We start from the raw sequence: 16,676 nt of genomic DNA, 5'->3' as shown, positions 1-16,676 counted from the left end.
GGAGCCTAACGCCCCGGAGGATCAGGGTCAGGTCCTTCTTTATGGAGGATAGACGCAACACCCGTTGCACGTTTTTGTGTTTTACTCTTTATGTGTGTGCACATTTTTTGGGCACCGGGTGGAGTTTTTGGGTGTGTTTCACACGCCTTGGGCTTTTCAAAAAAAAAAAAAAAGTATTTGAAGTTAGTATGGTACTCCTGCTTCGTCCTTTATGGGGAAGGGGGATGTCCACAGGGACCAATTGTCTGGGACAATGGAGGACCGTTATTGGTATAAAATAGTGTCGATATAGCTCACCGGTCAACGATATAGTCTTACAGGGATGTGGATGATGGTGACCACTTTTTTTTTTCTCTATGATTTTTTATTTTTCCTTTTTGTCTGTTTCTGATCTGTTTTGTATAACACTTTAACCACTTGAGCCCCGGGTCATTGTAAAATGACGGCTTCATGGTGGCTCTGAAAATCCAACAGGACGTCATATGACGTCCTGGATTCCTCCGGCCACTGGGGGGCGCGCGAGCGCGCCGGGGTAGGCGCGTGCGCGCCCCCGAGATGCCGATGCGCGTGCCTGGCGGTCGCGATGTCCGCCAGGTACCCGTGATCGGTAATGACAGAGCAGGGAAGTGGAGCTCTGTGTGTAAACACAGAGCTCCACGTCCTGTCAGGGGAGAGAGGAGATCTGTGTCCCTTGTACATAGGGACACAGCATCGGTCACCTCCCCCAGTCACCCCCCTCCCCCCACAGTTAGAACACAATTTAGGGTACATATTTAACCCCTTCCTCACCCCCTAGTGTTAACCCCTTCAATGCCAGTCACATTTATACAGTAATTAGTGCATATTTCTAGCGCTGTATAAATGTGAATGGCGCCAAAAATGTGTCAAAAGTGTCCGATTTGTCCGCCATAATGTTGCAGTCCCAATAAAAAATCGCAGATCGCCGCCATTACTAGTAAAATAAAAAAATAAAAATAAAAATAATAATAATAATAATTCTGTCCCATATTTTGTAAGCGCTTATTGCGATTTTTTTTTTTAACCAAAAATATGTAGAAGAATACGTATCGACCTAGACTGAGAAATTTTTTTTTTTTGGAAAAAAAAATTGGGCTATTTATTATAGCAACAAGTAAAAAATATAGATTTTTTTTTCAAAATGTTTGCTTTTTTTTGTTTATAGTGCAAAAAATTAAAACCGCAGAGGTGATCAAATACCACCAAAAGAAAGCTCTATTTCTGGGGAAAAAAAGGGCGTCAATTTTGTTTGGGAGCCACGTCGCATGACCACGCAATTGTCAGTTAAAGCGACGCAGTGCCGGAAGCTGAAATTTCACCTGGGCAGGAGGGGGGTATATGTGCCCGGTAAGCAAGTGGTTAAAATAAAGATATATATAAAAAAAGAGGAGAAGCCCTAAGGCTAACGCTGCGCTAATGATAGTGATAATGAAAATAATGATAAATAATAAAGTGTATAAAAGCAGCTCGCACTTAAGTTCAGTACAAAAAATTAAAATAACAAAATCGTATGTATATATATATATATATATATATATATATATATATATATATATATATATATATATATATATAAAACACAACATAAACATCAAATTGAGATACAATTTGCTGTTCCTTTTAATCACTATAGTCACATGACATACTAATGTGTCACATGACCTGGATCAGACTACACTTTCCGTAGGACCAACTGGTTTTTATTCCTGTTATGACCACAGATCTTACTGGCATCACAGTGTTATACCACTTAATACAGAAAGTACACAGTTAACTTTCTGCTGTGCTTGTATTACAAGAAGCAAGAAATGTTATCCAGCTCGGGACCTTCACAGACTGGCTGTGGCAGACACATTTTTCTCCAATCAAGTGACAATTATAATAAATTATTGAGATGTAGGCAATTGTAAAAATTATAAAAACGAGAAATGCAAGAGATTGCTGTTATTAAAAATAATGAAATGTGATGATGTTCCTGAAAACTGCTCGCCTTTCCGATCATTTTACTACGCTTAGTGGTCTGCAAAAAATTATTTTGTCGGTCAGCTCAGAGGTGGTTTTGTATCCATTTACATAAGTGTATTTTTTGTACAAGAAACAAAAAAAAAGTATTTTTTTACCTGTAAATTTCCTATTTTGGAGTACAGTACAGGACACAGGTTGAATATTTATAGACCCTGGGTCAGGGGTGGACTGACAACTCATGGGGCCCCCGGGCAATAGGAGATTATGGGGCCCCCAGGCAATGGGAGATTATGGGGCCCCCAGGCAATGGGAGATTATGGGGCCACACAGTATACAGATACACACACAGTATACATACACACAGAATACACATACTCTTGGGATTTTTTTTTCATACTCTCCCTGGTTTTACTGAGGCTGGCAACCCTGATGGGGCCTCCTAGTGGCATGGGGCCCTCGGGCAGTGCCCGAATGGTCAGTCTGCCCCTGCCCTGGGTTATAGACTCATACCTTCAGGTGAATGGACACTGGCAAGCTTTTGAGGTCCCCCTTTTGAGGTCCCACCCTACTCAGTAAGTCCTCAGGTTTTATCAAGCAATGAAGAGTAAAAAATGAACAGAGGGGAGAGTGGCCTGAGTCCTGTACTGTACTCCAAGATATAATTCATTTTATTTTAATTGCACAGTGCAAAACACTGGATGAAATATCCATAGATCCTGGGATGTCCTCAAGCAATAAAATAGAAGGGTAGGGAACAACTAGGCAAAAAGGATTGGCACCAACAGGCCTAGCAGACCCAAATTCATAGTGCCGCTGCAAGGTCCTTGCATCTGAAAGTAGCATCCGCAGAAGACTGGATGTCCCCCTACTAGAACTTGGTACGAATCTGGTAGAAAAGGTATGAACAGAGGAGCAGGTGGCAGCTTTACAAAGCTGAGCAACTGAGGCTTGATGTTGAAATGACCCATCGATCTGCTGGAGTAAGTGCGGAAAAAGCACAAGAGGAGTGCAATCTTTGACAAGTTGTCTTATCTATCTAGAGACGGAGAATTTGGAAGCAGGATGTTCCTTGCGAGGTCCTTAAAGTAGGTGAATAGGGAGTCCGTCTTCCTGATAGATGCTGTTGCTTTGAGGTAGACTGATGGCCCAGACTACATCAAAGCAGTGAAGAGCAATTTTCTTTGGGTGCTTTAAAGCAGGGCACAACGAGGGAAGGACTGTGTCTTTATGGAGATGGAAGACTAATACCACCGTAAGAAGAAAAGATGGTCTTGGGGAATCTGTGAGGAATTGAAACACTCCTCCTCGGCCTTAAAAGGCTGGCATCTGTTATCACTTTCTAGTGATATGGCTTCCCCATAGGCAAGGCTGGGTTTGAGAACCACCAAACTAGGGAATTCCTTGCTTGGCTGGATATGAGAATGAGTAGGTCGAGAGAAGGAGCCTGCCTCAAATGAATATGGACGCATGGACAGCCTCAAAGGGAGGCCGACATGAGACCCCAAACTCTCATGGAGAATCTCACCGATTTACAGCTCTTTTATGTCCCGATTGTGAATTCTGAGAGAGAGCAGTTATTTCTTTGGAAAGAAAGACTATTGCGTGGGCTGTGTTCATATTTTGGCCCAAGTATTCCAGGCAAAGAGAATGTTGGGAAGCAGGTTTTTGGAAATTGATCACCCAGCTGAAAGCCTAAAGCTTCTGAATTGTCATGTGGGCATTTGCAGACAGATGTAAGGGGGATGAGTCCTTCAGAAGAAGGTTGTCTACAGTAGACAACCTGTGTCCTGGATGCCCACTTAAAAGTGCCAGAAGAGGTGCAAGGACTACTCTGGGACAAAAGAGAGGCCAAACGTCAGTGTGATAAAGTGGAAGCCATTGTCTGCTACTGCAAAGCGTAGAAGGCACTGATGGGGTGGATAAATGGGAAGGTACGCATCTTGGATGTCTACAGAAGCCATGTATTCCCTTTGTCCCAGTAGGGCAGTAACTGACCTTGTGGATTCCAAGTTTAATTTTGGAATTTGAAGGTGTTTGTTTGGGATTTTTAGGTCCAGGATATGATTAATACCACTGTTGGGCGTTGGTACTAGAATCCATTAAACATGTCCTCTATTGGTACTGGTACAACTATTCCCTGGGACAAGAAATGGTTTTGAGGCATTATGCAAATCTGACTAACCCTAGGCAGATTTTGGTTGATTTGAAAGTAGAAAGCATTGAGGGGTTTGGTTTTGAACTTTATATGTTGTACCCCTATTGAACCAACAGGTCTGCAACCTCTGTAACACAGAGCTAGGCAAACTGTGACTGATGTCCTCCCATTCTTAGGGGGTGAGGGTGCTTCTTCATTGGAATTTGGGTAAGACAGGGTGGGCTTTGTGAATCAAGTATAGTGCTGAAAGGAAGGGCAGAACTTAGGCTTAGGCCGTGTACACACGATCAGTCCATCCGACGAGAACGGTCCGAAGGAGCATTGTCATCGGTTAACCGATGAAGCTGACTGATGGTCTGATGTGCCTACACACCATCAGTTAAGAAAACGATCGTGTCAGAACGCAGTGACGTAAAACACAACGACGTGCTGAAAAAAACGAAGTTCAATGCTTCCAAGCATGCGTTGACTTGATTCTGAGCATGCGCGGGTTTTTAACCAATGCTTTTGCATACTAACGATCGGTTTTGACGTATCGGTTATCAGTCCATCGGTTAAATTTTAAAGCAAGTTCCCTTTTTTTGACCGAAGGATAACTGACCGATGGGGCCCACACACGATCGGTTTGGACCGATGAAACGGTCCTTCAGTCCGTTTTTATCGGTTTTGACCGATCTTGTGTACGCGGCCTTAGAAGTTGAAGCCTGGGTACAGTGTTGAAGTGTTTTGAGGCGGTAGGGGCTCCTGAGAAAGGGGATTTGGAATCTTTCCACAGGGGAAGAAGCACGTTTTCTCCTATGACATCTTGGATGAATTTGTCAAGTGCCTCACCACAAAGATGGTGAGGCACTTTCAACTGTACGCTTGAGATACGATTGTCAAATGTCTGATAAATCTTGCTGGTTCAGATGAAAGTTCATCCCAAGCTTTCTTTTTATGCTTTTCAAACAACCTTCATCAGTGTTTTTTTTTTAAGGCTGTGGGGTAAGACACCCGAGTGAAACCAAATAACATGTCTCTAGGTTGTGGGATAAAAAGAGCAATGGTGGAAAATATGGGGGAAGCTTGGGAAAAAGTAATGCCAGTATTCCAATGCTGTAAGGTCACAGTTTCTTTGGTTTGCTGGGGGGGTTGCGGAAAGGCTATATAATGTCACTAGCACTTTATCTACAGTAAAGTACTTTTATTTATTTTTTTACATATAGGGAAGGATATTTTTTTCTTTTATTCCCTGGTAAAGTAGGCATGTACTTGGCTCATGCCCCCTCCTTCCCTAGATGCCTATACACAGGGTATGTACATACCCCAACCCCCTGTAACAGCACTGTGCCAATCCCTAAGGGGTAGAGTTGTCATGAGGACATTACACTCCTGGGTTTGGGGAATTGTAGAGACCCTTCTTTGCCAAGTATGGAAAAGCAAAAGTTTACTTGGCACTTACCAGATTCTTCTCTGGGTCTTTCTGCTGAGCAGAGTTTACAATCTGCGTCCTGAGAATGAGAATCTCTTCCTTGCGCACTTCCAATTCCTCGAGGGCGGATTTCAGCTGGTTCAGTAGGAGGGTGTAACTGCTGGGCTCCTCATTAGAGTCTTCCTCATTTGCTGCATCCGCAATGGCTTTCCTAAGCTCATTCAGGTCATTCTTGAGCTTCTTATTCTCAGATTCTAGCTCTTGCCTCTGCAATATAGATATGAATGAGGAGAATAGTCAATAAATGATTTCTTCTCTGTTGTGTAAAGAAATATACATAGGCTTCAATGTGTAAATTTACTACTGCACCCCAAACAATGAGAAAAATGCAATATTCTCAAAATACAGCGCTCCTTAAACTCATAATAGAATAAAGTGCTCCTGTGCATTAATTACAACACATAATAAAGTTAATTACAGAGTGCATTCAATATAATACAATGAAAATACAAAAAAAAAAATGGAAGGAACACTTTGAAAACACATCAGATCTCAATGGGGCAAAATCTCATGCTGGATATCTATACTGATATGGACGGGGTAATGTGTTAGGAATGAAAGGATGCCACATTTTTTGATAACAATGAAAATTATCCACCTACAAAGGGCTGAACTCAAAGACACCCCGGAAATCAACACCGGGGCATGCTCCTAATGAGATGACGGATGGTGTCCTGGGGTATTTCCTCCCAGATCTTATAGCATTTTTTGCTGTGAAAAGGACAAAGGTCCCAAAAATGTGTCAAATTTGTCCGATGTGTCCGCCATAATGTCGCAGTCACGAAAAAAATCGCTGATCGCCGCCATTAGTAGTAAAAAAAAAAAAAAAAAATCATAAAAATGCAATAAAACTATCTCCTATAACGCTATACATTTTGCGCAAACCAATCGATAAACGCTTATTGCGATTTTATTTACCAAAAATAGGTAGAAGAATATGTATCGGCCTAAACTGAGGAAAAAAAAGTATTTTTATATCTTTTTGGGGGATATTTATTATAGCAAAAAGTAAAAAATGTTTTCAAAATATGTAGAAGAATACGTATCGGCCTAAACTGAGGAAATTTTTTTTTTTTTTTATATATTTTTGGGGGATAGTTATTATAGCAAAAAGGAAAGAATATTGAATTTTTTTCAAAATTGTCGCTCTATTTTTGTTTATAGCGCAAAAAATAAAAACCGCAGAGGTGATCAAATACCACCAAACGAAAGCTCTATTTGTGGGAAAAAAAGGACGCCAATTTTGTTTGGGAGCCACGTCGCACGACCGCGCAATTGTCAGTTAAAGCGACGCAGTGCCGAATCGCAAAAACTGGCCAGGTCCTTTACCTGCATAAAGGTCCGGGTCTTAAGTGGTTAAAAACAACGTTCGAAAAAAAATTCTGTCGCCCTCTCTCTTCAAAAGGTTGGGCACCTCTGGTATAGGAGATCTAGGTGATCCAGGTGATGTGCTTTTGTATGTAAATTTACAATTAACTCAATAAAAAATGTATATTTAAAAAAAAAAAAGTTATGAACTTTAAACATATCTAGAGTTTGACTTTAGTGTGTAGAGGAATGTTTATACCCTGAGATGCTCCTTGTAACAAATGAGTTCATTACAGAAGCCATAGAGCTACACCGCTTCTCTGTGAACACTGATTGATAGTGCATAAGACAGGAGAAGACGGCAGCTATTGGCTGAGCATCACACAGGATGACAGTACATTACTTACATAGCGCTCGGCTGCGCTCTGATCTGTGCCTGGGGAGAGACGCGAGTCCCGAGCGGCTTTATTACTTTTACTCATTAGTCTCTGTGATGTACAGAAGCTGCCACTGCTGCAACTCCTTCTAATCACATGCTAAGAAATATTCTGACCTCTACCGGGGAAGAGCTGCTGTCATCTACCTAATACATTGGGCTGGATGTATTTAACTAGTTTGTGTCCCAATGGCCCGGATTCACGTACCTCGGCGCATAGTTATGCCGGCGTAGCGTATCGAGCGAGCACAGTATTCACAAAGCACTCGCTCCCAACGTTGCACCAGCGTAACGTAAATTCTTCGGCGTAAGCCAGCCTAATTCAAAGTAGGTGGAAGTGGGCGTGATCCATTTAAATGATGCGTGACCCCATGCAAATGATGGGCCGAACGAACGGCGCATGCGCCGTCCCGTGGAAGCATCCCAGTGCGCATGCGCCCATCCCTATTCACATACTACTATGTAAACAACGTAAAATATGACGGCTGTTCCCTGGTCCATACCTTAACATGACTTAAACCTGCTTTATGAGGCTTAACTTTACGCCGGATGTAAGCCTTACGCAAACCGCGTATATGATGCGCCAGGCGCAACTACATTCGTGAATCGCCTTATCTCCCTAATTTGCATATTTGCAATTAGGGGGCCACCGTAAATATGCGCCCAAGATACGCCGGCGTAGGAAAGTTACGTCGGTCGGAGGAAGCCTATTTTCAGGCGTATCTAGTTCTATGGGTACGGCGCAGAGATACGACGGCGCACATTGACACTTACGCGGCGTATCTCGAGATACGCCAGCGTAAGTGCTACGTGAATCCAGGCCATAGTGCCTTAAGTCCATGCCAGCTTTGTGGAAATGAGCTGGGACTAGGTAGGAAGATTTTCTTTACAAGTAGGGGCTGTTTGTGTACAGGGAGGGGCCAGAGGCTTCTGTGTTTACAGATTTGTGTATCTGTGGGGCTGAGCTATATATACAGGTGGGGGGTCTGACATATATACAGGTGGGGGCGGGTGACATATATACAGGTGTGAGGGGGGACTGGCATATATACAGGATTGAGGGGGGCTGACGTATATACAGGATTGGGGGGGGGGCTGAGTGTGTACAGGTGTGAGGTGGCCGGTGTGTGGATTCAGTGGGATGGCCCGTGGGCAAGCCCTGGGGAATGTTGGTATTCAGGCTCAGGGGGCCCAGGCCTAAAGCTGTGTAAGGGGCCCAATAATTTATGATGGCTGCCCTGACTATGCATGTAAAAAACCTTGGCCCAGATTCAGGTAGATCCGTGCAATATTTGCGTGGGCAAAGGGCAACGATTTTGCCCTGCGCCCACGCAAATATTTTGAAATGCCCGCGATTCACGGAGCAGTAGCTTCGTAAATTGCGCGGGCGATATGCTAAATAGCCGGGCGTAAGGCTGCCTAATGTAAATGATCCCGCCGGGGGCGGGAATCATTTAAATTAGGCGCGCTCCCGCGCCGAGCGAACAGCGCATGCTGCGTCGGGAAACTTTCCCGACGTGCATTGCGGCAAATGACGTCGCAAGGACGTCATTTGCTTCTAAGTGAACGTGAATGGCGTCCAGCGCCATTCACGAATCACTTACGTAAACAACGTGAAATTTAAATTTCACGAGCGGGAAGCGCAGCTATACTTTAGCATTGGTTGCCCCTGCTATTAGCAGGAGCAACCTTGCGCTAAAGTCGCCGTGCGGAAACTCCGTACCTTGCGTGCGCAGGGCCCGCGCAACTTTTGTGAATCGGTGGTAGTATGCAATTTGCATACTATACGCCGATCACAATGGCCGCGCCCCCTAGCGGCCAACGCAAGAATGCAGCCTGAGATATGAAGGCATAAGGAGGCTTATGTCTGTCACATCCTAGGCTGCAGTCGGTGTAACGAGGTTCCTGAATCAGGAGCACTCGTTACACCGGAGCAAGTAAGCACTTGCGCCGCGCAACCTATGGTTGCACGGGCGCAAGTGCTTCTTGAATCTGGGCCCCTGTGTGTTCAGCAGCCCCCCCAATACTTAAAGTGGATGTAAACATCATTCATGAAATATGACCTGGGCACATATATCTGTAGTGTTTACTTGTCTCTCGCCAAAGCCCTAAATGCCATGTCTTTCTGCTGCTCCATTCCTCTGTTATCAGTATGATACTGTAACTTCTGACAAGTTCTCCAGCACATGAGATAAAAGCATCTGAAAATTTGTCTCTTCGACAGATAAACAGAGAGCTTGTCTATTCACAGCACAGCTCTGCATGCTTCTTCCTTCCCCTGCCTATGTGGAGGGGGTGTGTGTTTCTTCCCTCCTATCAGCTCACACACAGTGTATGCCCAGACTCCCCTCCCACTGCTGTAACAGGAAGAAACATTTCAGACATGATCTGCACTTTCTAAAGAATGTAGAAAGGGGAAGACAGCAGATAGACACTTAAAACGTATGTAGGAAGATTTGTTTAATCTCTGTGTATCATCTGAGGCTGTTCACTTCACAGGGTATGTGAGAGGGTTTACATTCACTTTAACTGAGCCCCATCGCAATCCAGGGATATGCACAAAAGCCTCGGCTCTCCAGGACTCCTTGGCTTCCACTGCTGTCAATCACAGCCAGTGAGCCAATGAGAAGAGAGAGGGGGCGGAACCAAGTCGTGGCCCTGTGTCTGAATAGACATGCAGAGCAACGGCTTGGGTGCCCCCCACAGCAAGCGGTTTGCTCTGGGGGCACTTGGCAGGAGAAAGTGGCCAGGAGCACCAGTGAGGGACCCGTGAAGAGGGGGATCGGGGCTTCTCTGTGCAAAACCATTACACAGAGCAGGTAAATATAACATGTTTGTTATTTTTTTTTTTTAAAGCTTGCCTTTATTATCACTTTAACGCCTTGATCCCCCACACTAGCATGCCACACCATATTTTATATTAAATCTGTGGTCACTTATTAATTAAAATTCCTGTGACGAGGTCACCTGAAATCTGACAACTTCTACCTGTCAGCTACCTGTCCTCACTTCCAGGAACAGGGAGCAAGTCACCCTCTCACCTTCTACCTTCAGTGCCAGATCCAACTGATGTTACGTGAGATCTGAGATAGTCCTTAGCCTTCTGTGAGCTCCAACTAGACCAGGGGTGCCCAACCTTTTGAAGAACGAGGGCCACTTAAGCAACTTGGTAACCAGTCGAGGGCCACAATGAGCGAAGCGAGCGGATGACAGATCACAACTACTCTATAGGTCCTCCGACCCGCCCAGATGAAAGGGAACAAATTCCCTTCTGTTTTTCGGATTGGAGGTAGGCGGACATAAACAAACATCTGTCGCTCTATAGTGGTGAATTGAGGGTCCCATTCGGTTGGGCTGATCGTGTGAAAAGGGCCTAAGACTGCTTTCACACTGATGTGCTGCGGTTTACCCACACTGTGGGTGCAGCGTAGTGCACTTGTGTCTATACTGCAGGTTAGCTGAACTTTGCCATAGAGTCCACCTGTGGCAAAAGCCGGCACTTTAGAGGAAGCATTGCCTTATGGGGCTCTGCTTCACAGACGCTTTCTTCCTCTACCACCAGCTTCATTCACAACACTGATGGTGTGGTATGGTTGGTCGGCAACCTGCGATCTGGGCTTGCCAACCCACCATTCCAGAGCAGGAGGTCGCGGGCCACATCAGAGGGCTCCGCGGGCCACTGGTTGGCCACCCCTGAACTAGACCAACCTGGAACTGACACATGGCTGTTTTTTACTTATTTACACCATTGCACTGCCGTAATGCACATGGTTTTCAGCCTATTCTTTTTAATAGACTGCTTATTGCAACACACCACAAGCTGACGCATGACAATGCATTGACACACATCGATGCAATTGCCCTTATTTGGGTGGTGAACAGGGCAGCAAAGGAAATATGAGTATATGGAGGTGCAGCAATTAAACAAACCTGTTACTTTGTACTGCGTGGAAAAAACACAAGGTCCAATTTAAAAATAATAATAAAAAACAAAAAAACACTTCACTATCACTTTTGTGTTACCTTCAGGTTGTTGTAGGCGATGTCTGTGTCACGATCCGTGTCATTTGATGTTTCAATGACCTGAGTAAATAGAGGACACCAGGTTCAGTAGATGTGTCATGGAGAAAGACGTGAATATAACCAGCAGACACAATCACTCTCATTACCTGCGGCTTATTATTTTCTTCCTGCTCCTTCTCCTTCTCCTTCTTCTCTAACTGGTTTTGCAGTTTCTTCCTCTCCAGTTCCAGCTCCCTCACCCTCTTCTGAAGTTTCAGGAACAGAGTCATGTCCATTGCAGCCTTCTCCAGCCCGACCTCCTGTGCCATAATAAGATCACATTGTTAAAGTGTATTCCTATATTTGCATTATAAATGCACTGCGGGTCCAGGCGAGGCCTATATATTCAGAATCTTATAAGACTGTATTCTTTTGTCTGGGAAAAAGCATTGGAACAGGGTGATGATCCTCAGTCAAGTTTAATCTTTGGTTAGAATTGTTTCAAACTTACACAGGGCCTCTTCTTTGTATTCCTGGAGGCTGAACATAATGGCAGGGCAACGAAGGAAAGGTAAGTATGTAATGTTGGGGAGGGGGTCATTAAAGTGCAACTGTGGCTAGACTATGGACATTCAGATATTCAAAAATTATCAACAAGCAGTAAATGAGCATTAAAAGAGCATTAAAAATAAGTCCTCATTGACCTCTGTAGCTGCAACAACTCTGGAGTAGTTCACCCTCAGAATCAAGAGCAGAAGCACTTTCACTTTAAGCAACCTATCTGCCCCATTCTCAAATCCCAGCAGTGACTCTGCATCTCAGCTCACCCCTACTCCCTCTTCCAGCAGTAACTCTGCTCCACCTGCTCCCCCCTCCCCAGCAGTAACTCAGCAGCTCTGCTCCACCTGCTACTCTCTTCCCAGCAGTAACTCAGCAGCTCTGCTCCCCCTTCCTTGCAGTAACTCAGAAGCTCTGCTCCACCTGCTCCTCCTTCTCATCAGTAACTCATAAGCTATGCTCTCTCCACCTGCTCCCCCTTCCTTGCAGTAACTCAGAAGCTCTGCTCCACCTGCTCCTCCTCATCAGTAACTCATAAGCTATGCTCTACCTGCTCCTCCCTTCCCAGCAGTAACTTAGCAGCTCTGCTCCACCTGCTCCCCCTTCTCAGCAGTAACTCAGCAGCCTTGCTCTACCTGCTTCCCCGGGAGCAAAGAACGCTAAGACCCAACTTGAACAACTTCAGTACTTTTTTGGTTAACTTTTTAGGATAAATTGTTGGTTAGCTGGTATTCCTCTTCACAACAAAGTGCAATGGCCTTACCTCAACCTCCATAATGGTGTCTTCAGTGTCCCCAATTTCAGACGTGGAGATGGAGGGGTAGTTGGAGTCAGATTCCAAGCTGCTCTGGTTGGAGGGATTCCTACGGTGCCCAGGGGTTTGCTAAAAAAAAACAAAAAACATTATATGCCATTAGAATAATCTGGGAAGTTTATTTCTTTATTTCACAGTTTGTGCCCCATTCGAGAGCTTTATCCTTGCTCCCTGAAATGGTGACAGTGTGTCAGAGAAGCTGGAAGTGTAAGCTCACCTCACAGATTTTCTGTAATGCCCTGTACACACGATCGGTCCATGCGATGAAAACGGTCATGATGGACCGTTTTCATCAGTTAACCGATGAAGCTGACTGATGGTCAGTCGCGCCTACACACCATAGGTTAAAAAAAACGATCGTATCAGAACGCGGTGATGTAAAACACAACGACGTGCTGAAAAAAACGAAGTTCAATGCTTCCAAGCATGCGTCGACTTGATTCTGAGAATGCGTGGATTTTTAACCGATGGACGTGGCTACAAACGATCATTTTTTTCTATCCACACACGATCGGTTTGGTCCGATGAAAACGGTCCATCAGACCGTTCTCATCGGTTTGACCGATCGTGTGTACGCGGCATAAAGGTGAATTTACCATTTATTAATGTTGGCTTATTCCCTCACTCTCTTTAACCCCTTGTAGAGGAACTCAAGTCCCCTTTCATTTGTCTTCAATGCTGCCATATTTGTATTAATGACATGTTCACGGATGTACCAAAGGGCTCGGCCTGGTCTTCAGGTCTTGGCAGCTCCCTTCAGCACACCTGCACATGCACTAGAAATTTTCAGAACATACCCTTTAGCCCTGGTTCACACTGGTGCATTTTGACATGCGATTTGACATGTCAAATTGGCGGCATTTGCACTGTCCTTATCGGTGCAACGCCACATCTGCGGCGCTGCACCCATTTCAAAAAGTAGTTTCTGTATTACTTTTTGTGATTTTGGCACACAATTTACATTGACATCAGTGCAGAAACTGCACAGATGTCCAGGGTCGCTGATAGGGGGGGACCACCAGTGCTCCTGTAGGGGGCCCGGGCACACAGGGGGGCCCAAACAACAGAGGGAAGGAGGGGCAATTACAGGATGCCCTGTGTGGCTCTCTGCAGCAGCTGAAAATCGGTTTCTATCCCTTCCACCAACTTTCAGCTGCTGCAGGGAGAAACAGACACAACTGTCGGCTTCCTTAAAAAAAAAAAAATAACAATTTGTAACCCTGTATTGTTTTAATCCCTTGTAAAAAATTTTTTTTTAAAACATTTCAACTTAAAAAAAAAAATGATAGTGGGCCAGATTCTCGTAGATCGGCGTATCCTTGCGCGAGCGTAACGTATCCGATTTACATTACGCCTCCGCAACTTAGACAGGCAAGTGCTGTATTCTCAAAGCACTTGCTCCGTAAGTTGCGGCGGCGTAGCGTAAATAGGCCGGCGTAAGCCCGCCTAATTCAAATTTGGAACAGGGGGGCGTGTTTTATGTAAATAACGTGTGACCCGACGTGATTGACGTTTTTCATGCGCCGTCCGTGGAATTTCCCAGTGTGCATTGCTCCAAAGTACGCCGCAAGGACGTATTGGTTTCGACATGAACGTAAATGACGTCCAGCCCCATTCACGGACGACTTACGCAAACCAACGTAAAATATTAAAAATTTGACGCAGGAACGACGTCCATACTTAACATTGGTACGCCGCATGTATGCCACCATATAGCTGGGGTAACTTTACGCCGGGAAAAGCCTAACGTAAACGGCGTATCTGTACTGCGTCGGCCGGGCGTACGTTCGTGAATTCGCGTATCTAGCTGATTTACATATTTCTAGGCATAAATCAGCGTACACGCCCCTAGCGGCCAGTGTAAATATTCAGTTAAGATCCGACGGCGTAACAAACTTACGCCGGTCGGATCTAATAGAAATCTATGCGTAACTGATTCTAAGAATCAGGCGCATAGATACTACCGCCCAGACGCCGTCGTATCTCCTCTGAGAATCTGGCCCAGTATGTTTTTTGTTCAAAAATGTAAAAAAATATTTTAAAAAGGGCTAATTCACACAGCTTCTCTGTTATCTTTGTGTCTGCTAAGAATGATTTTAGTATATTTATTGCGAAAATGTTGTTTTGATATATTTAAGGGGGGGTCCTGCCAGGTAGGCTGTACGGGGCCCCGTTAATTTCTAACAGCAGCCCTGCAGATGTCTCTGTAATCATGGCCGAGTTCAGCTGAACTGTGTGAACCTGGCCTCAAGGTTGCTTTCACACTGATGCGGTGCGGTGGGAACAATGCAGCGTATCCGCAGGTTTGGTGCGGGTTTGCCACGACTCCCCATAGAGTTCTATTACATATTGCAATTTTGGTGCTCTATCTGAAAGTGCACCAAAACTCCTGCATGCACGCGGGACATAAAAAACTCTATGGTAAAGTACATCAAAAACCCACGGGTACACTGCGGTCAAACCGCATCACATCACTGTGAAAGCAGCCTTACTGACCAGAACAGTGACACAACCCACCTTGATAAGCGTGACCTCCTCCCGCAAGTTGTCATATCTCTGCTCTAGACGGGTATACTCCTTCACCAGATTTTGGTAGCGAGCCCGCTCCTCCTCCAGGTCCTTCTGGGTCTGCAGGTTTTCCTTCACTCCTTCGCTTTGCGTAAATTCATCTTAAAATAAAAAAAAAGACCAAACAATGACGTTCACATCATCTAGAACAACCTAACAATCAGTCGGCACTCCCGGACACAGGCAGGCAGGGGGGAGGCACCAAGAACAAATAATTGGGAATATTTCACTATCACCCTGCAATGGTTAGAAGTTAGAAGCGCGTCTCAGATCCGGCCCGAGATTGGGGTTGGTTTGAAGCAGCAAGCACTCATGTTAATTTTGTTGAAAAGCTATGCAAAAATGTTCCAGATCCTCAGATCAGATACTTGAGCCAACATATATAAATGATATTCCAAAATCAAAGGCATAAAATATATAAATACACGGATAAACAAGCCTCAGACGGCATTAGCATGGGATCAGCGTCTGATTCGCAAACTGCGTGTGGCTTTGTAAGAGCTCTCCAGAAAAAAATGCATCTTGGAGGAACATACTTTGTTCTCTCTGCCTCGGGCGTGGACGTGAGCTGCATAACTTTGGGAGAAAATGAGATTAAACATTCACACTTTGCAAAGGATCCCGTTAAATCAAACAAAAGGTTTTTTTTTATTCCCATTTTGTGTTAATAAGTAACCAGCGATCTCACTGGGCTCTGTAGGGAAAACAGTAACACCTAACCACTTAAGACCCGGACCAAAATGCAGGTAAAGGACCCGGACAGATTTTGCGATTCGGCACTGCGTCGATTTAACTGACAATTGCACGGTCGTGCGACGTGGCTCCCAAACAAAATTGGCGTCCTTTTTTTCCCCACAAATAGAGCTTTCTTTTGGTGGTATTTGATCACCTCTGCGGTTTTTATTTTTTGCGCTATAAACAAAAATAGAGCGACAATTTTGAAAAAAAATCTATATTTTTTTCCTTTTTGCTATAATAAATATCCCCCAAAAAGATATAACATTTTCTTTTTCCCCTCAGTTTAGGCCGATACGTATTCTTCTACCTATTTTTGGTAAAAAAAAAAATTGCAATAAGCGTTTATCGATTGGTTTGCGCAAAATTTATAGTGTTTACAAAATAGGGGATAGTTTTATTGCCTTTTTATTAATATTTTTTTTTTTACTACTAATGGCGGCGATCAGCGACATTATGGCGGACACATGGGACAATTTTGACACATTTTTGGGACAATTGTCATTTTCACAGCAAAAAATGCTATAAAAAATGCATTGTTTACTGTGAAAATTACAATTGCAGTTTGGGAGTTAACCACTAGGGGGTGCTGAAGGGGTTAAGTGTGACCTCGTGTGTGTTTCTAACTGTAGGGGGCGGGGCTGGA

At 44.4% G+C, this 16,676-nt stretch overlaps 1 protein-coding gene across 2 annotated transcripts in view; it reads right to left on the bottom strand.

Moving 5' to 3' along the window:
* The window catches only part of MYO5B (myosin VB), a 414,634-nt gene that overhangs the window by 53,420 nt on the left and 344,538 nt on the right, over positions 1 to 16,676 (bottom strand). For both annotated transcript variants that reach the window (XM_040336856.1, XM_040336864.1), the window contains exons 24-28: positions 15,245 to 15,396; positions 12,677 to 12,796; positions 11,523 to 11,675; positions 11,377 to 11,436; positions 5,580 to 5,816 (exon numbers count right to left, since the gene is read on the bottom strand). In XM_040336856.1, the coding sequence (XP_040192790.1) occupies positions 5,580 to 5,816; positions 11,377 to 11,436; positions 11,523 to 11,675; positions 12,677 to 12,796; positions 15,245 to 15,396 (722 nt within the window). The remainder of the gene's footprint in view (positions 1 to 5,579; positions 5,817 to 11,376; positions 11,437 to 11,522; positions 11,676 to 12,676; positions 12,797 to 15,244; positions 15,397 to 16,676) is intronic.

Source organism: Rana temporaria, chromosome 1 (assembly GCF_905171775.1).
Source record: "Rana temporaria chromosome 1, aRanTem1.1, whole genome shotgun sequence".
In the NCBI taxonomy this organism is placed as follows: Eukaryota; Metazoa; Chordata; class Amphibia; order Anura; family Ranidae; genus Rana; species Rana temporaria.
This window is presented reverse-complemented; position numbering and strand designations above follow the sequence as displayed.